The following is a 27,971-nucleotide window of genomic DNA, read 5'->3' as shown; positions in this document are numbered from 1 at the left end:
ATAGTTAAAATCAGCTAGTTAGAAAAGTTTAAAGCTCTAGAGGTAGAATGAGCACAGCAGACTGGTGCTATATCTCTGACCTGTTGCTATTTACAACAAAATATCAAATATGTGAAGTTGTTGGGTTTCGGAACAGTGTGGAACGGTATTAAAGATTAAAATACAATAAAACATTTGTGCTTTGGGCTCTACAGGCCTCATAATCCCGAACACTGAACTGAAATGAACTCGAGTGAACTGAAATGCTTCTTTCAGCACTTTTTTTTTTCTTTGTACAGATGCTTAAAGCTTTGACCCAGATTTTAGAGTCCGACTCCAGCTGTGGTCGAGACACAAATGTGCTGTGGTAGTACTTAAATTTAGCTGTTAAACTGAGAGAGAAGTGTAATTCAATCTCAGTCATTCTCATCCTGACTACATGGCTTCAGCTTTGGTTTTGAGTGGCACGATGACTCGGGTATAAACAAGAATCGGCCGTATACTTGCACGAATGTAAAAAAAAAATCCACTCACGTCTGTCGTTCTCATTATCTGTGAGCTCCAAAAGCGCACTAGGAAAGCTAATTAGATGTTTCTTTGTACTATCAGGTGTATGGGGTGTGTGTATGGATAATTTGCATGCAGTTAGAGCTCATATTGTTAAAAAAAAAAGTTTTGTTATGTGCACCTCAGGAGGAATAGCTGCAGTAGTTAATGGGTGTAAAATAGTCACAGACTCATTTGCATGGGATTCATTACAATGTCACAGTTTACAAGAACAGTCTATAAGAGTAACAAGACACTAGTGAAATTACGATCATATTATACATGAATATAATCTCAAATTACTAAAATCGCTTCTTGTACATTTCATCACTGTTTGAGAGCTGGTGCTATAGCTTTATTAGCCATCCATTCATTTTAGGTCGCGCTAGCCACCATTTGCGATTACTGCGTTAGAAAATCCTCTAGTGAACGTTATAACCCACTGAGATACGGCTTCGTTTTTCATATCAGGGTTTACACTCCGGCTTGAATGTCTTCACTTAAATGTACAACGGTTTAACAATATTTCACCCCAAATTAGTTCTCTTGAAAGACTTGCTTATTAGCACATTTCAAATAATTACCTGCTCCCATGCAGCTAAAAAATACAGTTTACAGACTGAGGTAACTTTTTAACATGTAGATTTTGTTCCAAACAGCCTATAAAAGCACTGTAACATTTTAAGTGTTCAATTAAAATGTCAATTAAAACACCTATTACATTAGCATAACATTAGCCTCGTTAGTTTTTTTCAAATCTCTGTGTGAGACTGGGAGTAAAATCAGATTTTCTACATTGATTGTGCTGTACACGAGATTGAATATCACTTCTAAAAAGTTATTATATGCATTTGGGACTTCGTTACGAGCTCTGTAACACGTCTTGCTATCTGGTGAATTTTTCTGTGAGGAGACATTTATTTATGGAATGTTTAGGCAAGGAGTCAGTACTTTGTAACAGTCAAAGATAAAGCTGTTTCACATTTATAATGGTTTTACAAAATCTTCAAGACAAAGGAGTTTACTCTTTGCGATTTCTCAGTAACAGGACAAGCGGTTTTTTTTTTTTTTTTTGACTTACCAACTTCATAAGAGAGAAAAAAGGGAGGCTGGTGAGGTAATGACTAGCATCTTCAGCCCAAAATAGCATGAAGTAGCGCAGTAACTCTTGCTATCTAGCTAAAATACAGCATATAGCTGTATAAGAACTCATCTCTGGTCACTTTTGATGTGTGCATTTTTATTACCTGCTCTGTGTATTGTGTGTTATTGCGTTATTGTGTTGTTGTTCAATCAGTGTCTTTTTACCTCTGTCCTCTCAGAAAAGGATTTTGTTAACTGTGTTGTGAACAGTCCACAGCATTAAACGTAACTATAAATGGATAAAAAAGTATGATATGTTTATTGTTTAATAATTACAAAAATGTAACTGTGGAGAATCGCTGTAGTTTAAATGGAATAAAACGGTTCTGGACGCACTGTTATTGGAATATAACTTCATATATCAACTTCAGCATGGTAACAGTAACTTGTTTTGTTCCTTACATATCACCCACACCTCCAGCCTCTTGCTGTGAGGGCATCTTTAAATGTCTTTGACTAGACAGCCCATCAGCACACTGACTGCGTGATCAATAGAGATATCTAAGCGCTCCCTGCAGATACTGATGAAACAAGAGCTATGACTCAAACCCTGTCCCTGTTAGCGTTCGGATAACGAGCTCTGACTGCCACACAAATACACGCAGCCTATTAGAGTACCCGCGGTCCTGTGTGCTACTACTGTGTACATGTCTCATTATTACAGTGCCCTCCATTAATATTGGTACCCTTGGTAAATTTGAGCAAAGAAGGCTGTGAAAAATTGTCTTTATTGTTTAACCTTTTGATATTTTGCTTAAAAAAATCACAAAAATACTCTGCTCTCATGGATATCAAACAATTGCAAACAAAACAGGTTTATCCAATAAAAATATCTTTGTTAAATATAGGTGTGCAACAATTATTGGCACCCTTTTAGTCAATACTTTGTGCTACGTCCCTTTGCCAAGATAATAGCTCTGAGTCGTCTCCTATAATGCCTGAGAATACTTGGCAAGGGATCTGAGACCATTCCTCCATACAGAATCTCTCCAGATCCTTCACATTTCGAGGTCAAGGGACTGGGATGGCCATGGCAGGACCTTGATTTTGTGGTCAGTAAACCATTTTTGTGTTGATTTTAATGTATGCTTTGGATTGTTGTCCTGCCGGAAGATCCAACCATGGCCCATTTTAAGCTTTCTGGCAGAGACAGTCAGGTTTTCATTTCATATCTGTTGATATTTGATAGAGTTCATGATGCCATGTATCCTAACAAATTCTCCAGGTCCTCTGGCAAAAAAACAGTCCCAAAACATTAAAGACCCAGCACCATATTTAACCGTGGGTATGAGGTACTTCTCCATATGGCTACCTCTCTGTGTGTGCCAAAACCACCTCTGGTGTTTATTCCCAAAAAGCACTATTTTGGTTTCATCTGACCATAGAACCTGATCCCAAGTTCCAGTAGTGTCCGGCAAACTGAAGTCCCTTGAGTTTGTTTTTGGATGAGAGTAGAGGCTTTTTTTCTTGAAACCCTTCCAAACAACTTGTGGTGATGTAGGTGACTTCGGATTGTAGTTTTGGGAACTTTCTGACCCCAAGACACAAATAACTTCTGCAATTTTCCAGCTGTGATCCTTGGAGATGTTTTGGCCACTTGAACCATCCTCTTCACAGTGCATTGAGACAATATAGACACACGTCCAATTCCAGGTTGACCACCACCAAAACGCCATCACAGCAAACAGAAAAACTCATCTATACTACGGCCTCATTGTGTTTATCCTCGCGCTCTTGCAAACTATTCCAACTCAAAACTTACCAACTTGTAGATTTATCAATTTATAGTATTTTCCATTTTTTCTAGTTGTATTGCTATAAAGTTTAGTGGTGGTGACGTTGCGACTATGGAATATTTCATTTATAGTCTGACTTTAGCTTTTTTACTTCTGCTGATTGTATTTAGGCTTCAAACTGCAGGGGCAGTGGTGGCTTGGTGGTTAAGACTCTTGGTTACTGATCGGAAAGTCAGGGGTTCAAGCCCCAGCACTGCCAAGCTGCCACTGTTGGGCCCTTGAGCAAGGCCCTGAACCCTTTCTGCTCCAGGGGTGCTGTGTCATGGCTGACCCTGTGCTCTGACCCCAGCTTCCTAACATGCTGGGGTATGTGAAGAAAAGAATTTCACTGTGCTTTAATGTATATGTGTAAATAAAGATTCATAAAAGTTGTGTTAATTTCAGAATCATAAAGTTTTGTTGGTTACAGAGCTTATTTTCTGCAATAATCCAAAAGCCAACTAAATTAAGTAAAGACTTGGCCTTAAAAAGTTTTCAGTCTTGGGCTTGATATTGACTTATATAATAAATAATTGATCTTGACTTACTAATAAATCCCCTTTAAGACTCAGTCTTGACTCAATCTTAGCTAGTCCTGGTCTTGGACTTGTCCTAGACTGAAGCAAGTTTAAACTGTATTACTTTAAAGACATTTTTTCTTACCCATCTTTATCAAGGGTGCCAATAATTCTGAGGACTGTATGGATGGACAGGTGAAACATTTGGATAATGAACTATACATAATGTGTTTCATACTTCTGGGGAAAAAACAAACCTCAGAGGAATATATGAGCCTGATCATAGTTGTATTTGATTTGAATAAATATCTGAGTTCATTAGTGTTTTCGTTCCGATTTACCCTTCTACTGTAAGATGTACATATTCATGCTTATCTTTATTTCTCTCTTTCAGTAGCTGTGAGTTTGCCTGCCGCTTGTCTCCTGAGATGTAATTAAGTAAATAAATGAACAGAAATCTTTGTGATAATTCAGTTTTAGTATATCTGGAAGGCATTTCATTATAAACAGATGGTTTAATAGTTTTCCATTTTATACACCATTGAGTTTAGTCTCTGTGGATGAAAATAGATTTTTATTCTTAACTTTTAATAGTCTTAATGATAACAGCAACTGTTGATTCTCTTGTTGATTTGTCTGATGTTGTCCGAAACACAATCGTCCGGTAAAAGACTACATCATCTATCTTTAAGAAAGGACTTAAATGTCGGTATTTTCATCGGAAAATCATTTTTATAACTCTAGAAAGCAAGACATGTTCCTGCTTCTGCATCGGCTTAAAAACCAGGAATGGACTTGCTGGCTGTCAGCAACATGACTACATTCAGTCAGTTTCGGAATTATTGGCACCCTTCATGAGAATATTGAACAAAATGGTTACATTTTTCACTTAAAGAACTGACCAAATAAATTACCTTTCCTCAAAAAAAATCACACTCATGAGAGATTTCTTTGATTATATTTTCTTCCCAAGAGAGATTATTGGCATATCTAAAGGCTATTTTAAGTAATGCAAGGGCACTGTTGTTGTATTGTTTCCCATGAGCTTGCGCATTTGTAAAATTATGTTATCACCATCATGTTTCACTACAGGCAAAACTAAAGAGATTTCAGCATTGTGCAAACCTGCAAAAGAAAGACCTTTCTCTTTTTCTCCAGTTAGAGTCATGGCAGTACGACTGCAACACTTTGATGAAAGTGAAATGCAGTGCAACTGAGAATTACATTCATGTCTGACATAAAGTGTTTACTTCTTTTTTTTTTTTTAACGATTGCTTTTTGCTGTGGCATAGAAACTGCACCATAGAAAATGACAGCATTCTTTACAAAAAAAAGAATTTTCATATTTTGCATTTTATATGATCATGAACATGAAAGGCATTCAGACGAGATCTTAGTCAAACACGGTCTGACATTTTTTCCACAGCGAGGTTCACAGTCTCCGGGAAAAGTTCAAGACCCCCGCTGCAGAGTTAGACATATGGTGAAGTTCATATGTCTCACACTTCACATGAGAGACACAATGCACTGACTGGTGATCATGATTAATCCAGGATATTTCTGTACTTCTGCCTTTCCTATCCATTACTAAGGAGGCACGTGCGTGTGATTACACAACACACAGCGAATAATTTGGAATTAGTAAAAATGTCTAGAACTAATCATATTTGTAATCATATTTGTTTTATTATTATCTAATCATGAGCAGTAAATAAGATAATTTTGCTTCTGTTCAGGATATTTTCACTTTTAAGGTATTATCATTTGCAGTACAGACAGATTTAATCTGTTGAATTTAGACCATCTTTTAATTAATTTAAATTATTAGCACATCGAAGCAGAGCTAATAATAGAGTAGTATTTTTTACACATATTTAATTTCCGCATAAGCTGCTTTTGCGATTAATGATAAACGACTTAATTCACACATCGATTTAGATTAGTAGAGTAATTAGAGTGTTCTTTTGTAATTTGTGACACAGCCTCTGTTCCCTCAGGAGGCTCAGTGGAAGAGCTCAAAGACAGCGAGATAGATACAGGTTTTTTTTTCTGCAGGGCCGCATTTAATTAGGTCTATCAAAAACCATTCAGATGTGCACTGAATATTCTGTATATCAAGGCAGAGAGGGAGAGAGAGAGAGAGAGAGAGAGAGAAGAGCGATCTCATCATGCCTTATTGTACTGTCTGTTTAATTTTCTCCTTGCTGCCGATTCCCCTGGTTCAGTCTGACCCAAGTCTCCTTTTAAGCAATCAGGCCAGTTGTATTTCTCAGAAGTCTTTTAGCTGTGCTTTGAAATGAGCATTGATTTTACACAATCACTGACTAACAATAGACATGAGGGTTCAGAAAATCTGTCCTGTGTGTTCCTGAAGTTTCAAATGGCTGAAATATTTGGCTGCACCATGTAATGGGTGCACTATTTTATAATTCTCTGACGGAGTTAACAACTAGTTAGTAAGGCAATACGTAGTAGTAGTAGTAGTAGTAACCCAGTTTATATAATCCACCACCATAAGTAAGGAATAAAACACTTCAGGGCATGTTGGTACAGGAAAATAACTCAAACACAGGTACGACAGCATAAACTCCGTCCGCTGTCCCGAAGATGCTGGAAAACTTAGTTACATCTTTACTTTTGTTACAAAGCTCTGACACTGGAGACTCCTTCCATGTTACTACAGAAACGACAACACAAAATGATATTTTGCAGCTGCACTACTGTCCGAGCCGCTGCTATATAAAATGAGTCAACACCTTCAGACCAATCAGGATGCAGAATTCAACAGCGCTGTGGCATAAAGCAAAGTTTATAATTTAATAAATGTTCACATTTATTGTTTGTCATGATTGATCATTGCTTTCGCTTGTGAGAACGTAAGTATTTGCACCCATCCATAATGGAAAATATGTTCCAATTTCATCATTTCAGGATGAAATGATCCAGCATCATCAAATGAACCAATATCATCCCCAGTACTGAGAATCAGGACATACCCTGTAGTCCTGTTTGTTAAAAATGTACTGTTAGCGCAGTGGTAGCTTAGTGGTTATGTTCGACACCTCCCAGATCGGGTCTATTTTTGACCATAATCATAATGCTCAGGCCATCCTTTGAAGCCACATTAACACAGCGAGAATGCTCTGCTCATCATTCATATGCTGAGATAAATACATTTGCATGCTCTCCACACCAGCAGCACCTCTCTGAGAGACAAAAAGGTTGTGCCTTACATGAAAAAGAGACGGATCAGAAGATTGATGTTTGGACCAGTCTCTAGAATCCCAAGGACATCCTTTTGGACAGTATGTGTTGGTTAGATGAATACTGGGAGAGGGAGAACGCCGTTGAGATAAGCATCTAAAGTAGTTGGCTTAAGTATAGTCGGACAGGATTAGGTTTCTGGACACTTGTCTGTTAAGTGTTGTTGCTGGAAGCTGTCTGTATTAACTAGTCACATATGGTAAGGTAAGCAATCATATTTGGGAGCATGTTCATGATGTGTGCACAGTTGTCACTAATAAATGTCACCCATTTGTTTTAGGGCTTTTGGCTTCTTGTACTTGATCATTAGTAGGTCACATGACCATAATATGTATGTAGGATGTAGATGTGCAAGGAACTTAACAAAATCCCAGAAGCATCACGTCTTCTCTGACACGTCCTTTTAAACGTCATCTATATTTTACTGTTCTGCATTTTAGACCCAGCTTGGTTTCCATTTGGTTTCATTAGGGGAAGATTTTGGTTTAGTTTTGGAATTACTTTGTACTGAAGAAGACGTGAAAAACCTCTTTTCCCATGGGAAATAACGCAATCATTTCCAACATCTCAATTCAGACAGGATATTTTCTGGAGTTGTACCTACTGCTCAATTTCTAGAAGGTGAAATACGGTATAATCTCTCCAGTTTCATCTACACACAGTCTGTAAAAATGACCCAAATGGCAGATTCAGATGGGACTAAAATTTGACAGGTACTCCTGGAACAATGACATTACCCACCTCCACATGGAAACTAATCCAATCCGAATTTAGCTTGCAGGGCTTCTTAGCCCTAAAACCCCACTAAAACACATTTTGCCATACTTCAGATATCAGAGTGCTCTCAAGCTGGTGTAAGAGATACAACCAGTTCATAAACCCTGCAGAATGCTACTCCTGAAGCTGAGTGCAGCGTGGGATGAAAGTGAGAAAGCATTCTGTCCCTGCAGGACCTGCACTTGAGATGTGTTAAGTGAGAATGGGAGTGCCTGGCTGGCCACGCTCCAAATCAAATAATACCCCCTCCCAGGAAGGGCGTCAATTCCGTGCTCGCTCACACCACAGTTCCCATTTCAGTATGCTTGTGCTTTGCTTCCCCTCTCACGGGAGGGAAACAGGAAGCGGGAATAGACAATGATGAAATGCGTCTAAGATTAGCAAAGGCAGATCTTTTTTCAGCATCTTGAGTCACGCTTAAAGAAGGCTGCAACACTCAAATTGTCTTTTTGTCTAATTGTTTTAGCTAGTTCTCAGAGCTTTTACCTAGTCTCGCCCTTTCTCGGCACTCGAGTATGGTTAAAAGGTGTAATTGTGCAGTGATTGCTTTTCAGTGCAGCACCACTGCAGCAGTTTCACTGATTAAAGTGAAATGCAGTGCAATCGGAAATGGCAGCATTTAATTCTTTTAAAAAGGTTATGGTTTTTCACTGAAGCGATAAAGAGATGAGCTCCAAAACAAAGCAACAACTGAAAAATGTATGTAGATAGAGCTAGCTAGTTCATTAGCATCAGGGTTATATGCATTATTTAGCTAGTTAATGGGAGCAAACAGACTAGTCTCACATTATGTATGTTCACCTTATGTTACGCAGCAGTAGTTTGGTTAAAAAAAAAAACTAGTGGCAAGCTACAAAACAATGACTTAAATAATAATAAATAAAACTGCCCTTAGCATTTATTTTTGTTAGTGAGTGAGCAAACTAGCTTTAAAATGATGTTGACCGAGTTGATATCCATATCCGTACATCGAATGTATTGTTCTGGTAGGTACCGCCACAGACCAATTTTGATAGAAGAAATTCCTTTCTATTTTGCTTTGAACAATTTAATAATACCGAAATTACTAAATTGTAAATAAACAAAGCAAAAGAAGTTAGAAAATGTATATAGCAAATATACAGTTATAACAGGATAGTGGGTGACTCGATGGTTTTAGATCCTTAGATTCTAAGGTTTGTGGAAATACCTGCGTTTAAGGCCCAAGATGAATAGAAGAACCACAAATGTGCAGCATTAAATGAACTCTTGTAATCGTATGGTTAGGGTATGTTAATGACATGAAATTGCTGGCATTAGCCTCATCGTTAGTAATTGTTGTTAATTTGTGTGTTGATATGATGTCAAAAAGTTCCTTAATGTGTGTACCCATCAGGCATTGCTGTGTTGGTCTCATTGCGCCTATTTGGAAATGAAAACCGCACCTGGAACATGACCTTAATAATTTCATTATCGCTGGCAGCTTCTGGGAGGAAGAGTGTAATGTGGATGGAGGAATAATTTGCTGAAACAGCAGTATAACGACAAACGACTGTGGAGCGCATTAAATTAGCCATTTCAAGGTTAATGTTGGCCTGAGCATCTATTTGTAGCTGCTGTATGTGTGTGCTTATACTTAATGGTTGGCATGTGCTAGACTGGCAGTTAATCTGAGTTTGTTTAAATGATTGATATGAATGTGTTTTTATAGATGAATATTTATCTTTTGGTGGTCATGAAAGAAAAAGGAATGTCTTTAATTTTTGGTTATTAGGACTGTTATCTGTTTTTTGTAGCAAGAGAGAGAAAGACAGACAGACAGTGAGAGAAAAACGAGAAAAAGAGAGCGACAAATGGAGAGAGATCGACACTCAGAGACCGAGAGAGAGAGAGAAGAGCGATATCATCATGCCTTGTTGTGCTGTTTGATGTGCCGGGTTTTTCTTCCTGAGAAATAACTACCAATTAACTACAGAGAGAGAGAGAGAGAGAGAGAGAGAGAGAGAGACAGTCAGATAGACAGAGGCAGAGAATGACCGATAAAGACATCAAAAGAGAGACAGTGAGAATGAAAGACAAAGAAAGATACAGAGAAAAAAAGACAGAAAGAGAGAGGGAGACCGACAGAAAAAGACAAAAAAGCGAGAGTGACAGTGGCAGACAAAAGAGAGAGAGAAAGAGATACAGCTGTCACCATATTTAGGGCAATTTTACATGTTCTTTTAAAAGACAAACAAACATTAGCTGTAATTCCTAACACAGTAATTACCTCATGTGTGTACTTTGTTTGTGCATGCGTGTCTGTGTGTGTATGTGTGTTCATTTTCTGAATATTTTGCCTAGACATACCATATATATTTTCACATAAAAGAGGAAGGGAAGAGGGTTTTCTGTCATGTAAATGGTGAACACAATGATAGAGTGGCAAACAAACATGGCAGTACAGAAGCAGATGAACATCTGAGATATATAACCGACTTGGCCGTGCATCCATCATACAATGAGCCATTATGGGATATAAATGGCCACTTGTACTTTCTGGAGGCTGGTGAAATATAGTGCCTGATGTGCATTTTTCACCTTTTTGTGTCATGATGCTAATCTGAGCTATTGTTCATGTGGAAAGGGAGATAAAATCAGCTAATGACAATGTAGACAAATATACATTAGACTATTTGGAAATGGTGCCTTGTAACTAGACATCAGCAATCGATCACATTAGCTTGTACAAGCATTAGATGACCAATATGTGGTACAGTGATGCAGCAGAAAAGCGTTTATTCTAGGGCTGCAACTAACGATTATTTTCATAATCGATTAGTTGGCCGATTATTTTTTTGATTAATCGGATGGGGCGGGGCAAGCTTTCAGTACCTTTTTTTTTGCTTGTTTATTTAAAATAAAATCCACAAACTGAGTGTTACAAATACTGTTTGTCCAAAACAGAAAAGAACCCAATACACACACGCGCACACACACGCACACACACACCAGAATATATATTATATAAATATATATCTCCTTCGTCTGATGGTGACTGAGGTCATGTTGTTAATAAACAGTAAACTGAAGAAAGTCATTGTCAGTGACTCTGGGGTGTCTGCTAATGCTAGCGTGTGTATGATGTCATGCGCTGTCATGGCTTATAGTTCCGGTTAGTAAAAAAAACTCTAGTGATATATTTGAGATGATATTACCTTTCTAAAATCCACACACTAGATGGTAGAGTACTACCAGAGTGTACACCAGAGTGTAAGTGTACAGTACTTCATTTGGGGCACAATTTTAGTATTTACTCGCCGAAGCGTGTTTTCGGAACAGAAGTAACGTAATGAGTAAACGTACCCCGTGCCGCGTGCAGACCAACTAATCGATAATGAGATTCGTTGACAACGATTTTCATAATCGATTATTATCGATTTTATCGATTAGTTCTTGCAGCCCTAATTTATTCTATCATTGGGAGATCGTAAGTTTGAGTCCCAACAATGTCACATCCATCCATGGCTAGCCAAGGAAGCAAAATTTGTCGTGTTTTCTTGGGTGGGAGGAGTGACATACGCTCTTTCCCCTGTCAATCAGTGTGACATTAAACACTTGTGGCTGTATGATGTAAAGGTCTACCGATTTGATCGTTTTGCCGATCAATCGGCACAAAAATCCACACCGATAGTTTTCCCCAGTTGCGTCCATTGCGGGAGTGTAGAGGCGAAATAAAAACTATCACTGACAAATAAATTTTGTTGTGTTATTTGAAGTGTTTTTGATCAATTTTGTATGTATATCTTTTATTTACTTTAATATTTATTCATAGTTAATATATATATATTAGTATTTATATATTTATTTCATTTAAAAAAGTAAAGAACGTTTTCATGGTACAGTCAGTACAATTTATTTTTGTAATAAAGTTCAGCAAAATTTTACTTTGAGCGTTATGTTTTCATTCAGTATCAGATTTAAAAACTATTGGTTGATTAATGGGTTATCGGCAGGTACAGCCCAACTTATCTATTGGTTGATTAATGGGTTATCGGTTTCGGTAAAATCCACTATCGGTCGACCTCTAGTATGATCGCTTATGTATGCAGAAGAGGGTGGATATCACTTTTTTTGTCACTTGTTTAACTATTGTTTTGGTATAATATAGTTAAACATGTAACTGTATTATTATTATTATTATTATTATTATAGTAGGGAGACACACATCCCTACTACATCAGCGTATAGGTAATTTGGTTGCACCGTAACTCAGGTCTTTTTTCTTCTTGTTTTTGTCCAGTTGCTATTTTGGTGTCCAAGAAAGCAACCATCAGCAGTGATGTGGGTGGACTGATGCAACTTTTGAAACCTGCCAGATTCTCACACCCAGATTGCTCCAGTTGTGTTGAAACTGGTATTAAACCGATTGACTGATAAACTAAGGCAGTGATTAGTTAAAAGAAATGATGAAAAGTTATTTTTTAGAGAAATCACGTCTAACACCCACAAACGTGCAGGACAGAAAAATGTGTTTGCTTGAACCTCTGTGTTGCATATAAAGGTGTTAAGGTGAAATATTAAATTGAAATGAATTGTATGTCATTATGAAAATGTCACAGCACTGAGTACACACCTCTTAGTGTTTAAACAGAATGTGTGGAGCTGGTTTGTTCCACAATTGCATCATGATCATGTGATAGAATTTCGGAGTGCTGGAAGACTGGCAAAGAATGGCACTTTGTTTACTAATTTAAAATACAGTACAGTTATATGCTATGCTGCTATGCTGTGTTGAATTCTCGATTCTGATTGGTCAGAAGGTGTTCATTTATTTTCTATAACAGCAGCTCTGACAGTAGTTCAGCCGCAAATCACAGGTTTATATGAATGTGCTCGTTCTAATATGTTATCGTTTCTATAGTAACAAGGGACTTGTATGGCAGATGTTCCACATAAACAGGTTTAAACAACATATGGTTATGATTTCTTTATAGAAGGAGTCTCCAGTGTCAGCGCTTTGTAACAGCCATAGGTAAAGCAAGATCTAGCTTGTTTCACAGACAGTAAACATAACTATATACGGATAAAATATACATTCTTTAATTAATAAAACTTGTAATTGTTGCTAAATTACTGTGGTACAAAAAGAATCAAACACTTTTTGCTATAGTAACAGTAACATCATCTGTATGAGACAAAAAGTCAAATAAATTTCACGGTATTGTTCATGTCTCTCGTCAGAAACACAAAATAAAATCGGCTTAGCGCTAGGGATGTTAAAAGACTACCAAATAATATGTGAAGAATGTAATGATGGTCTCTGCTGGGTTTGAATAAGCACATTAAAGCACATTAAAGCACATTAAAAATGAGATGGATGGCTGCAATTTCCTTCTTATTAAATTCCCGAAATGACCCATTTAGCATTAAGGACGGACAAGAGAGGTGAGGCTGAAGTGCGTATTCAAATTTTTTACAACATGTCCATGAAATACGCAGTATGTTTGTGGATTCAGTATTGTACTTCATATTGCACTGCAAAGAAGGTGCCTTAGTCGAGGATATGAAAATTTTACATATTAAAGCTAAAATTTGTGTTATTTGCTTGATCACACAGGATGTTTATGTAGTCAGATGCCTCACTTCAGGGTTTAGTATGAAGATTATTCAGAATTTTAAACCCAGTGTTTTTCAGTCCCTCCAGGATTTCGCAATTTTGCGATCGCAGAAATGAATGCAAAATCAAGCAAACTCCGCAATATTCAGAGGAGCTTGGGATTTTTCAAAATGACTGCAGATTTTCTGCAGATTTGGGCCGAGACACGTCACATGACGTCATCACAATACGCATTGAGCATTGCGCTCTTCGATTCACGTGCGTCGAGCATGTGTACAGCTAAAAGGTCTCATTTACTAACAAACATCACCGTGAAAGACCGCACAAAACAATTTTGTGCCGTTCAAGTAGTTTTCCACAAAAAAAGCACAAAAAAACCTCAAAATAAAAAAGCAAAATCAACAGCCACATAGAATTTTAATCATCTGTGAATTGCTGTGGTATAAGAGGAATAAAACACTCCAGCCTGTGCTGCTATAAGAAATAATCAGCAGTAACTTCATTGCACCACTCTGTAACTGATTTATTTACCTAGAACAGCACGTCCCATCTGGTTTTAGTACTTAACCGAACGGCTCTGAAGACATTGAAAGGGTCTGTTCTGTCTTTCTTCCTGTTTCGTTTGTTTGTAGAATTTGAAAATAATCAATTACAGATGGTCTTATTTTATATTCTTCAACAGATATGTGAGTGTAGAATAAAAGTCTTTTTTATATTAATCCAATTTAGAATGAGATCAGATTCTAGCTGCTGTACAGAGACTGTAACACGCCTTGAAAAAAGACTTGAGCTTGATCAAACTCTTTGTTTGTTTCTTGATCTAGCATAAAAAGATTAGAAAGACAGGTGCAATTGAGCTGTACAGTGGTTATTACATGCTTTGTTTCTCTCTGAAGGTCTTATTTGTCTCAGGAAGCTCTAACGTTTCCTTTATCCTACAAGCAAGGCTTTTAAAGCTGGCTGTCCCTGATACAGGCAGGTTAACAAATACCGTTGTCTGTGCTTTTCATTCTTTCGTATTCATATTCCTTTATAGGTGAAAAGCCAAATGGTGTACATTTGTTCGGATTGTCATTGAGCAGCTGGCAAAAGTCCCACCTTTACTTGGATAAAAAAAAGGCACTACACACACTCAGAAATTAATGGCCGACAGTAAAATATGGGCATATTTAAGTGGCTCGGGCGGCGCAGCATTCCACGAGGGCAGAGGCCTTATCACGCAGAAACAGGCGCGGAGATTAGAGGGAAATTATTCAAATGGATTTAAGCTCTAAATGGGGCCCTCGGAGTCAGCACTTAAGATTTATGAACCTGCTCCATTATTCGTGAGAGCTTTGTCTTGGAGAAGAAAAACGCACGAGAATGCCACTCGCAGGCCACTCAGGCGCAGGTTAGCTGATGCACCTGACTTTATAAAAATGGCTTCATTCTTTACTGAATCATACAAACTGTGAATGAATCAATTCATTATATCTTTATGAGCGATTCATTGCTGTTTACGCACTAGAACAGCACTGAGAAATGTGTGGGAATGCACTTCAGTGTATGTAAGATATTATTATACAGGAACCACGTGGTACAGTCCGTGTTTACTTGATCTAAAAAAACAACAATCAGCTGAACAGTAAATGTGCACTTACTATTGCTATATTGTTCTTTGAAATATAACAATAAAAATGCACTATAAATAATTATTTTGTCTCGTGTGGAAAAAAAATCTCTTCAGAGACAGTTCCCAACAGAAATCATCGCATTAGTGTGATAAATAAATAAATTAACAAATAAACAAATAGCTATGTGAATAAATGAGTAAATAGTTACATTTCAAGAATAAATAAATAAATTAATTAATTAACAATTATATTTAAAAAATGCAATAATAAATAAATAACTTAATAAATATTTTTTATAAGTGAATAAATAACTACATAAATAAATAGCTACATAAATACCTATATAACTAGCCGGATAAATGAATAACTAAATAAATAAATAGATAAATTTAAAAATGTATAAACACCCAAATAGTGAGATAAATCAATAACTAATTAAATTTATGAATAAGTTGATAAATAATGACATAATTAAATATCTAAATAAGCAAACAAACTAACAGTCAAATATTTACCATAGCTTTGTAAATATCTCAATGAATAAATAAATAAATAAAGCTAAATGTTGGCAATATTTTTGAAAATATTGAAAATATATTGAAAATATTTTTTTCCCTACACATCGCAGTGGATCACAATATTTCGGTTTGCTCAAAAATTAGCTGAAATGCAATAGTGAAAAAAAAATATGGAAAATGAAACTATAAATGGATGAAAAAAATACAACTTGCCACTCTCTATTACATAAAAAAAAATTGTTAGCAAACTGCTGTGGAATAAGCTGAATAAAACTCTGAGACTTGCCGTTATAGGAAAACAATTAAATTCATTAACAAATGAACAAACTAACAAATTCATCACACCACCCTGTCATTTGTTTTCCTATAACAGCACATCCCCGCGTGTCAGAGTCTCAGTATGTTATTTTGGTCCATACTATGCGGTCTTAGTCAGTGAGAATAATCCTATATTGTGTACGTTGTATTTATAACTTTTTACTGGACTGAATATAACGTAAATATCAACTTTGGCTCTGCGTTTTCCTCTACTTCAGGACCAAGCTGCATTTTCTGGATTAAATCAAAGACATATTCAGCCCTCAGTCCTGCTGCATGCTTGCCGTTGTCCTAATTGGTTTTCTTAACTGCCCATATAATGAGATTATGTGCACCGTGAAGCACATCATCATCGTACCTCTTTCCTCAGTGTCTGCAATGTTGAAGATCTAATAGCTGGCAGGAAGTACCACTGAGTTGAGATGAGATGGTGTGTGTGTGTGTGTGTGTGCGCGCGTGCGTGTGCGTGCACGCACAGTATAATCCATAGATTGCCAACAAGTCTACAGCTGTGTGCAAAATGGTTTTGAATGAAAATGAAATGAAATGCAGGTCTCAAAATCCCAACTAAATGAATAGTTAAAAAAAAAGATGTACTGCTACATATCTCTTGTTCTCGAGACCTGATTTTAAACGGCAGGAGCTAACCAGCTCAGTACGAATATTAGATGATCTAAAAGCTATGCAGATGATACGAACGAGGCTGTACGCACTTATAAATGTAGGAATACTTGCATCATATATGTGTATATATTGATTTACATAGCGTTCAGAAAAGGGAGGCAAATGTTTGAACTGATATATACATTTAAAAAAAAAATTTATTATTAATATCTTGTATACTATCTCACCATTTATGTTTATTTGCAAAATGAAAGAAACAGGACTATGTGGGTTCAGGACATTGTTACCAGGATGGTTTTATGGTTTAATCCTTGAAATGTTTTATGGCTGAAATTAAGCACTGGTGTTTCCCGCACCACTACATATAAAGTGGTTTGCAGCTGTGTGTGTGTGTGTGTGGTCACAAAACGTCCTGAATGACAGACTAGGTCTCCTCTAGAAGTTCTCTGTAACCTTTCCCTCAACTTATTTCCCCCCAGCAAGACCCTGCGGCTGTCACTTTTTTAATAAGCTTAATCCATCAGCGTTGTAGGCGAAACCTCCCGGCTGTTTTCTGCAGCTCCGGATTGAGAACTTGTGGAGGGATATCGCATAAGTCATTTCACTTGTCATGCAGGTAGCTGGAGAACATTAACACTCGAGGGGGAGATGGTGTAAGACATTTATTAGCCATGCAGTTTAACCCCTTAATCACCCAAGAACTTTAAGTGGAATAATTCATACATATAAAGTATAAATTGAGGTTGAGGTTGAATTAAAGTGGCGTTAAAAAGAATAATAGTCATAATAGAACATTTTTACTACTTAGTTACTTGCATTAAATTGAAAATTGAATATTAGGGCTGAACAATTCATTCTGTTATAACTGTGATCATAAGCTTTAGCTCCCTTAATCAAATGTAGAAGACTGCTGTATTTGTGAGGTTAGCCTTGTAAGGAATAAACCCAGTAGAGGTGTGCTGTTATCGGAAAATAATCAGCGATGGCATGGCTTGATGTTACCACCATTTTTAATTTGCTTTTATTTTATTATTCATTTGTTTTATATAAGATTTCAAATATCCACACAATTCTTCTGACGTAGGTCAGCCATAACATTAAAACCACCTGCCTAATATTGTGTAGGTCCAACCTTGTGACCCATGAAGGCATGGACTCTACAAGACCTCTGAAGGTGTGCTGTGGTATCTGGGCCTCCATGGATCTTGTTTGTCCAGCACATCACACCATCGGATTGAGATCAATTTTTGCAGTATGTCAGGAAGCATTATCCTGCTGGAAGAGGCCGCTGCCACTAGGGAATACCGTTGCTATGAAGGGGTGTACTTGGTCTGCAACAATGTTTAGGTAGGTGGTACGTGTCAAAGGAACCTAGCTTTCCCAAAAGAAAATTGCCCAGAGCGTCACACTGCCCTCACCAGCTTGACCGCTGCATACCAGGAATACCTCACAAGACCTGGTATTTTGGCGATGCTCAGACCCAGTCGTCTAGCCATCACAATTTACCCTGTTTGCTCAGATCCTTACGCTTGCCCATTTTTCCTTCTTCAAACACACCAACTTTGAGAACTGACTGTTCACTTGCTGCCTAATATATCTCACCCCTTGACAGGTAATGAGAGGATCAATGTTATTCACATCACCTGTGGATTTAGTGTTATGGCTGATCAGTATAAACTTTAATGTAATTTATGTAAAAAAAAAAAAAAACTATAAAAGATTAACTGATTTAAGATTTTAAATGAAAAATTATTGCAATAAAATATTTCCAAATTGCCTGAATATTGATATTTATATGCTTTATTTATGAAGCAGTTGGTGCTTTAGATTAAAGGGAAATATTAACGTTCAGTTAGAAGGGTTAGAAGTTCAGAGTGCATCAGTTATCTGGTCAGAACACGCTGTCCAGAGGCAAACACGTGTTCAACCTTATTTCACATTTCACACTCCCAGCACAGTTTCAGCTCCTGCTGAGTCGTGAACATGTGATTTGTTTTTTTTCTGTAATGACATATGATTTAAATGAGATAGACCTCTACTTCATTTTCACTGCTCTACCTTCCACGTCAGCATTAAATGACTTTGTCAGGAGTGGGATTTATTTATTTATTTTTTTAGACCTCTGAGGTGTCTCCTGGACTCAGAATGCAATTAAATGTCAATTGCATTTCATTTTCTCTGCTATATTTAAAAATATATATAAACCCCCCTGACAGAGCGGGCACTTCTCTTTGATAATTCTGGCTTGTGTAATGTCTTCAGTGAGACGCTTTAGTGAAAGGACATTTTAATGGTGTGAGAGCAAAAGGTGACGTGGGTCTTGTTAATAAGTGTTATTCCCCAGTGCCAGACACATCGATTCCCTCTGAATAATTTAGACTTCTGATGTTTTTTTTATTGCCTGTCACTCTGTTTAAACTCACCGCCTTTCAGTACTTTGTACTTCGTTGATGGACTTTTAATGGTATCAAAGACAGACTTTTAGTTTAAAATCAATTCAATTTACATACTGGAGAGGCTTTAGATCAGAAATTTTATACTTTCAACATTTTCACTAATTTTATAACCATATTTATTAAACTAGGGATGGAAAATGTGACAAAAATTTAATATCACAATATTTTCTATGATACCCAATATGCCAACAAAAATAAATATTTAAGGAGGGCCTTTTTTAAAATGACATTTTACTAATTTAAAAAATGCTACTCAGTTTTACCATTGTAAAAAAAAATTTTTTTTTTAAATGTTCGAAAAAGATATCACAGTACCCTCAATATCTCAGAAAAGTGTATTGTGACAATTTACCACAATATAGATTTAATATCTTCATATCACACTGTGGCCATCTGTGGAGTCCAAGCACCCGTTGCAAAAGCAGTTCTTGAAAGTTATAAGACCTCATCTTTAAAAAAAATTTTCAGCGTGATATTTGCAATGGGTGCTTTGACCCCACAGATCGCAACTTACAGTTAAATATAATATAGCAGCAATCTACGGGGCCCAAGTAATCTTCAAAAATAACACTTTTATTGTTAACATTCTTACCTTAGCTTTTAATATTTTTGTAATAATTGCTGATATGCATCACTGTACCTGACGTAAATCGCTCATCCGTCTGTGTTTTTGAGAAACGCAACCCGCTAGCATCACATGCATCTCATTTCTAGACAATACTCCATCTTTACTCCATGTAATGCAAAACAGCTATCTGACAGTAGCCTTAAAACCGAATCGTTAGTAAAGTCAGGAAGCAGGGACTGAGCTGTGGCTCTTTGAACACTGAGATCATAGCGTGGGGGGTCTGGTTCACTGTCTTTGACTTTGAAATGTCATTGGGATTTTTTTTTTCAGACAAATTGGACATTTATGTAATCAGGATGTACTATTGCTAACGCTGTCACTTTCTCTGTTTCTCAGGTGGTTTCTGTCCAGACGAGTGGAGCTTCTGTCTCTCATCACGATGAACATTGGCTTCAGCAGGAGAAAAGGTATGAGACGTGACAGCACTGCTCTGTCAGCTGTCAATAGCTTACAGTTTGACTGATAACGCCGAGCTGTTGTTAATCCCTCAGTTTTACTGCTTTGGCAGCAGTTAAACTGCGTTGACGGAGTTGCTGTGTTGCTGTTAAAAGAAGGAACTGATGAGCAGGCTAACCACACAGATCGCAAAGAAATAACCCCAGTCAGAGTTTATTATTTAATTTATTTAAAGGGGTACTGGCCAGAATAAAAAAAAAAACCAACACCATTGTTGTAAACCCCCATCCTACAGAAATGAGAGTTCGCAGTATCGGCCGAAACCTAATACTGATCCTGTGCTCACATGCTTGCAGTCACTCTGCAGACTTCTTTTCTTTTCCTAAGTTGTGTGAAAGGAGTTGACTCTGGGCTCAAGATGTTTTGGTCTCGCTAAATATTGTCTTGGTCTCGACTGAGATTTTGCATAAATAATGGTGGTATTGTCTTTTCTTTTTGCACTTACAAAGTTTTACAAGAAGTAATTCCTTCTTCTCGAAAACAGACTAATCATTGGTGCACTCTATGAACGAAGACAACTAGTTGAAGTAAAGGCTTAGTCTTGGAAAGGATTTGATTGTTTTCAGTCTCGATTTTGATTCAGTCTTGCTTTCATTTATTCCCAATCCTGACTTGGCCTCAACACACTTAAGAATTAGTCTTGCCTTGATCTCGGCTGGTCCTGGTCTTGGATTTGACTATAGTGCTAGTTTGACACACCAGAGGCATGATGGCAACGTAAATGATGTCAAATCTTATCTGATGCCCATAAGCAAGTAAGCAACTCTTCAGTAATTAAAATGTACTGCACATTTCTCTCACATAGCATTATGTTAATATTCTGAATTAACACAAGTAAATAAACACAAACAAAAAATAAACAAATTACACATCACTAACTCCAATGCAATATTACTGATATCTGTCATGGCATGACATTACCAATTCCTCATGTTGACGCACAAATGACTGTAAAGTCATGGTATTCCTTAGATAGTTTATTTCTTCCTGAACCATTTTTTTTTCCAACTCCGCATGTCTGTATGATCCTTGAACTGTTTTGTCTAAATTGCTGTGAGAGTGATTTGTTAATTTCTGACTAGACAAATGCAAAATAAAGACTGGTTTTTCGCTAACAAACCCTCCTATTCAAAATTAATTTTGCTTGTCGTGTTTTTGCGCATGTGAAGTGAATCATTTTCGGTGTGAGGACTCACCAAAACATTTCCATCCAGACCATTTGGAAAGCAACTGAAAGGAAAGCCATTTTAACCCAAAAAATGATCCCCAGGTTGTTGTTGGGTTTTTTTTTGTGTGTGAAATGAATTCAGTTGTACACACTTCAGTTTGTATCAGAGTGCCTGGAATCTCATTTATCCCAATTGCTGTTGGTGATGAACTTCCTTCCTGCACAGAACCTGACTCCCAGGCAAATGGTTATTAATGATTGAGACAGGACGCCCCCTGCACCCGTTTTTTTGGTCACAGCCCTTGGTCAGCGGAGTTTATCTCTAGTCTCCACTCGTGTAGGTGGCTTTGAATATTTCATGGATGTTGGAGGGGTTTGCCAGAAGTAAGCTTTAAATACAAATTTTCTCCTGAGCTTTAATCGCGATGATGTCCTGTGCTTACCTGGTTTACAAGAAACTCACTTTGCTAAACTTTATGTTCAAAGAAACGCCAAGCAGTCAATTACGTTCATGATTCATCAATTAATTGTGAATTTCTTATGTTTCTACAGGGGTATATTCACGTATGTATTAAATATTAAATCCAATTTTGATTCCTCTCCTCTTTAGATTAGCAGACACCCCCCCCCCCCCCCCCCCCCCCCCGCAAAGTACATCTACTCTGTCTCTCTAATGTAAAATAGCAGAAAAATTAGTTAATGTGAAATAATTTCCATAAAAAGTAAGACGTGTAATTTTTCCTAATATGCTCAATACCCCACTCCAGAATTATGTGTGCCCTTTATTTTAAAATGCAACAGCTAGATTGAATTTATTACATATACAAGTTGTAATATTTTGAGATTAAGAATATTAGGGACACTGTATAATTGTGCTTTAAAAATAATTTTTAAAAAAATGTTTAACAATGTTTGAGACTTTTGTATAGTCTCTCCAACTTTGTTAGACGTTACAGGAAAATTGCACAGCATCTACTTATCTATGTGCTTAATATATCACTCAGTCGATGTCAATTTCATTTTATACGTTGATTTTTCATTAATGGTGCCAATAATGAATCTTAATCTTAGCTGTAATGCTGAATAATTGTTGCAAGTAGTGAAGCCAGTTCATGACGTCCTGGGCATTTTCACCATGGACGTCTGGACAGCTGATTGTCATGTAAGTCTCTAGACGCAGAACAAGACGATCATATTGTCAGTAATAAACACGATGATGTATGTGTGTTGAATTTCACTGCCGTTCTGTCTTAATTAATCTTAATCTAAATCTTAAACTGTTTGTTCATGTGGCTGATCTTAATTTGATTCTAAGATTTATACATTTGATGAAACGCAGGTTTAGGATGTACAGAAAATGAAATAAAAAAAGTTAGAGAGCGATGTGAGTTGTGAGGTTTCGATTTTGATTGTCAAAGCTGTAGTGGTGATAAAGGGATGAAGTGCAGGTGAACGAGTGTTTATCGTCTCTCAGATAGAGGAGTCTCATAAACACCTCTCTCATCACGTCATTTCAGAAAAAGCAGGTTTATAGACTGAAGCAGAGTTAGTGTATAACTCAAGGACAAATCACCACCTCTCTCTCTTTCTCTCGCTCTCTCTGATTTTTTGTGTGTTTGTCTCTTTCTGTCTCTGTGTAGTTTTTCTCTCTGTATATATTAGTCACTGCATGTTTCTGTCTCCTGTCTCTCTTTCTGTTTGTATGTCTTTATCTCACTCTGTGACTCCTCTTTTTTTCTTCTCTCACTTCTGTCTTTGTCTCCCTCTATTTTCTGTGTCTCTTTCTCTCCTTTTCTGTCTCGCTCCATCTGTGTCTATTTCTCTCTTCTTCTCTCTTTCTCTGTCTGCCTCTCTCTCTCTCTCTCTCTCTGTGCTGACTCAGGGCTAACTGGTGTCAGGTCATGCCACTGAAACACTCTTTTAGCTATTTCATTCATCACAGCTGATTTAGGACAAACAGAGACACAGAGAGCACGAGGTGTCTGTTTATCATCCTCTACACATCATACACCATATATTTACTCCAAGGGGAACAGGACATGGCCAAGGTTATAGAGAGACAATACATTATTGTGAAATTTATTCTTCAGAGAGACATCGGGGTTGTAACTCCACTTCATCACACCACATCTTTGTTCATTATTTTCCTAGAGCATTGTATTGTGTGTGTGTATGTGTATATATATATATATATATATATATATATATATATATATGTATGTATATGTATATATATATGTATGTATATGTATATATGTATATATTACACATTTAGACAGGAATTTAATCATGTTGGCATTTCTGAGCATTAAACATGAGGGAGGAGTGATGAGCCATTAGGGGCGTGTCTATAGCTTGACTGACAGGAGAGATGTAAATAGCACAGTGTTTTTTTTTCTGGCTGTATTATACAGTTGCTTTGATCACATTGTTCCAGCAATTAGTTTTCATTGTGTTCTTCATGTTTTTCCACTTTATTTTAATAGAAAGACAAAAAACAGTGCACCTTTTACGTACACACAATGAAAAAAATCTTGTGCTAAAAACTGCAAACACTTGCTTGGGTTCACGAACTCTGATTTATCTCACCCCGAGAGAATGTCGATATAAGCTGTATTTCTTGCTAACGTTAGCAGATTAAGTGACGTGGGTCATGTGTTTAACAAGATTTAGTTGTTTGCTCGTGTTGTGTAATTTCCTGTATCAGAAATGCGCTATCCAGTGTGTTCAGATTTCAGAGCTTCATCGTGGACGTTTCACCAAACTTTTGACTTTCTATCTTTTCTGCAGATAAACCCACCATGCACAGCTCCGAGGCTCTGGTGAAGCATTACGTAGCCTACAGCGCTAAGGTAGAGTACAGAACAAAAACCTGCTCTTATTCCTTCTCTACCTGTAAGAATTTATAAGTGTGTGGCTCTACAGAATCGATTTTGCGCTGATGAAACTTTTGCAACCGCCACGCTTTAACAAACCGATGATATTCAATCTGCACTCACTGGTGCGAGTCTGGGGAAGGCCTTACAGGAAAAAAAATGTAATATCTATTTCTTTCATGGATGCCAACAATGTGAGAAGCTTCTGTGAAATGTGATTAATAAAGCTTTCAATATTTCTTTCGTATAATTTCTCTTTAAATGTAACTACTTACATGTATTACAAATGTATGACCTTATCATGACATAAAATATCTTTCTGGCAAATATACAGTACATGACTCAGTAAAGCCTATAAAGTAACAAAATTATCATTAGCACCTTCTGAAACTTTTGAAAATTGTTGTTTAATAGTTAGCTAGCCAGCTAAACAACTAGCTAAATCATTAGCGAAATAACGAGCTTTTGACTGCATTTAGTAACAGTCTGCTAGCATAATTGCACAAACTACCTCTCAAAAGTAATAAAAAATTTGTTCCTATAAAAATAACTTACTGCATGAAGCCATTTTTGCTAAGATTTAAGTATCAGGCTCAGTGCTAACAATGTAAAATAAGTTGGCTAGCCATCTTTGAGACAAAGTGCTTTGGAATTTTGTGCCATTTTAGGTAAATGCTAGACTTTAACATGACAAAATATCTTCTGACTTTTTTTTTTATATGACATAAGATATACGACATACTAAAGCTTTTAAAATTAGCTAAATGAACACATCTTTTGAAACCTTTCTTTTGAAAATAGTTATTTAATAGTAGTTTCCTCAGACCATATATTTTTCTCTAAACTGGTGAAGGATTATCTTAATCTTTAAGGTTTAATCTCTGTTAGCTAGCTAGCTAAATAACCAGCCCCGGTGCTAGCGTGCCTTTTGACTTCCTTTAGCAACAATCTGTTAGCAAGCAGTAATCATCATAATTGTATAAATTACCTATCAAATGTAATAAAAATGTATTAATATACGAAATAAGCTTATTGTATGAAGAAATGTTTAGCTATGATTAAGCTAGCATGCTCAGTAAAGCAGGCTTGCTAGCTATATTTGATTACACGTAAATTACAGTAAAGCCTGTAAATTTGCTAACTGATCCGTAGCATCTTCTAAAACCTTTTCTGATGTTTAATAGGCATTTAATTACATTGTTCTGACTGAACCGATGAAGGATTATCAAGTTTAATCTACATTACAATTATCTCACCAAGAAGCTAACTGTCTTTAAGACAAAATGCTTTGGAGATAACATTAGGCCTATTACATTGGTAAAATTATACTTAAAAAGGTTGAAGAAATAGCCGTATTTAAAAGAAAGATTATGACACGCCTCTGTGAATATATTTGTTATGCACTGACAAAAAAGTAAAGGACCAAAATGTTAGCACCACATAGGCATTAGCATAGCACATAACTGAGAGGTGAGGTCCAATCTCTATATGTGAATTCCGGTCTGATACACAATGTATCGATCCAGTTGTGTGTGTGTGTGTGTGTGTGTGTGTGTGTGTTTGTGTGTGTGACCACACATATTGTCCACAGCAGTGTGTTGATATATGGAAGCTTCCATAAAGCTGCTAAAAAGACAGATGTGGTGAGAGTATGACCAGCTATAAATCCTCAGAGAGGCCTAAAACCCTCAGGTGTTTTATTTCCCCTTCATCCCCTTCCTCTTCCTCACGCTATTCAGCTCACACACTGCACACAATGTCACCTCATCTTTCTAGCAAACACACAGATATGGCACTGTCACACGTCACTGAGTGGGTTGTTGCTCTGCTGCTCTTTGCAACTTGATGAAGTAGTATATATACTACTACTGTATATACTATATATATGTTATATATAACATTCCATTATTTGGTATAAAATATAATTAAATTGTGTTTAAAAAAAATAAATTTCTTTTGTGATGCTTTAGTTTTTGGGAATCACGCCGGTCGAACAGCCGAAAGGTACAGATGTTGTTCGGGTGGCTGTGAGAAAACTGAAGGTATGTATGAACGCGGGTTGCCAGGTATTCATGTCAAAATCAGCTCACTTTTGTTTTGCATATAGTGATCTTAAGCTTGGGTGAACTGAGAAATTATACTTAATTGAAAGTATAGATAATGTAATTATGTGCAAGTATAAATGGACGTATCCCACCAAAATATTGGTACTTTTAAATGTACTCAAGTAAAAAAATTGAAAAATTTGTTTTTAAATCACAAAGATTTTATCACTTATCTTAAACAGTTAGAAGACGTTTACCACTACACCATTTTGCCTGAAAACGTGATTTCATTTCTGTAAGATTGCAATATTTCCCTCTCTCTGTGTCTAACAGTATTTAACATAATCTCTCTGTGTAGGCAGAAGTATTTAACATAACTACTGCCTAGCCAGTTATGCTAGCTGCTGGAGTTGATGCTAGTCTAATCTGCATTAGCAGGGTGGGGGTGGGAGGGGGGTCTTTAACTTAGTTAAATGTAGCTGGTTAATGTTACCAAAATTAGCCAAACATTCCTCAACAGGTTTTTTTTCAAACTAGTTGAAGCTCATGTCCTCTAGGGAGGCAAAGGAGACGCCTCATTTGATATGAGTCTTTACTCCGGCGTACTGAAACCTTTTAGTGACGTAAAGCCAGGGCACTGGTCCTCAAGTTCCACACTGCAGTCTTGTGGATTGTTTATCTTTAAACGCACACAGAGAGCTATATTCTTGATAGTTTTTTCTACATTGATGGACTTTGGTGGATGCTAAACAGAAAGGGTTGGATTGAATTAAGTATAGTAACAAAGTACAGCCTATACAGCCTATAATTACAGGATATCACAGACTTTTTTTTTGTGATTATTGCGGGCAAAAACGTTTGATTTTGCTGCGGCTTTTTAAAAAAATTTGCAATGCAACTTGCTGGGTTTTTTGTGCTTTTTTTTTTTTACAGAGAACTTTTGAATTTGCATACTCGCATTTACACAAAATTGTTTCGCATGGCCTTTCGCAGTGATGTTTGTTGGTAAATGAGACCTTTTTAGCTATACTGATGTTTGACGCACGTGAATCGAAGAGCGCTTTGTCTGAATACGTGTCATCTCACGACGCGTCTCGGCCCAAATCTGTAGAACGTCTGTGGTAATTTAGAAAAATCCCAAGCTACTCCAAATATTGCGGAGTTTGCTTGACTTTGCGTTCATTTCTGCAATTGCAAAATTGTGAAATCCTGGTGGGACTCTATAATATCTCCATGAATACAGAAACAAAGTGCACACAATAATCATGTAAAAATCACACCAACAAAAAACAACTAGGATTGGATCCCTTTAAGCCACTTCCCTGTAGTTTAGTTCAACACAAGCACTTTTCTGGAGTAACTAAACAACTGTTCATTTATTAGACCTTAAGTTGCTTCCCAAACAGTTTTATATTACATGTTGGCTGGAAGTGACACACTATTAAGAGTTGGTTGATTTATGTCGGCCCTGACAAGCTAATTATATAATACAGTACCACTTTCATACTCAGGTTGTTGACTCTGCAGTTTGATGCTTTCATTTTTTCCCCCCTTTCCTCAGTTTCAAAGGCATATCAAAAAGTCAGAAGGGGAGAAAATTCCCAAAGTTGAGCTACAAATCTCCATATATGGGGTCAAAATATTGGATCCAAAAACTAAGGTATGTAATATATATTTGAGCTCATACAT

At 36.9% G+C, this 27,971-nt stretch overlaps 1 protein-coding gene across 5 annotated transcripts in view; it reads left to right on the top strand.

Annotated features, from left to right (window-relative positions):
• Positions 1–27,971, top strand: part of gulp1b (GULP PTB domain containing engulfment adaptor 1b) — a 33,377-nt gene that overhangs the window by 1,831 nt on the left and 3,575 nt on the right. For 4 of the 5 annotated variants that reach the window (XM_017480643.3, XM_017480644.3, XM_017480645.3 and 1 more), the window contains exons 2-5: positions 20,074–20,144; positions 24,152–24,213; positions 26,208–26,279; positions 27,844–27,942. In XM_017480643.3, coding sequence (XP_017336132.1) covers positions 20,117–20,144; positions 24,152–24,213; positions 26,208–26,279; positions 27,844–27,942 — 261 coding nt within the window. In that variant the 5' untranslated portion in view covers positions 20,074–20,116. 5 annotated transcript variants of the gene reach the window in all.

Source organism: Ictalurus punctatus, chromosome 12 (assembly GCF_001660625.3).
Source record: "Ictalurus punctatus breed USDA103 chromosome 12, Coco_2.0, whole genome shotgun sequence".
Classification (NCBI taxonomy): Eukaryota; Metazoa; Chordata; class Actinopteri; order Siluriformes; family Ictaluridae; genus Ictalurus; species Ictalurus punctatus.
This window is presented reverse-complemented; position numbering and strand designations above follow the sequence as displayed.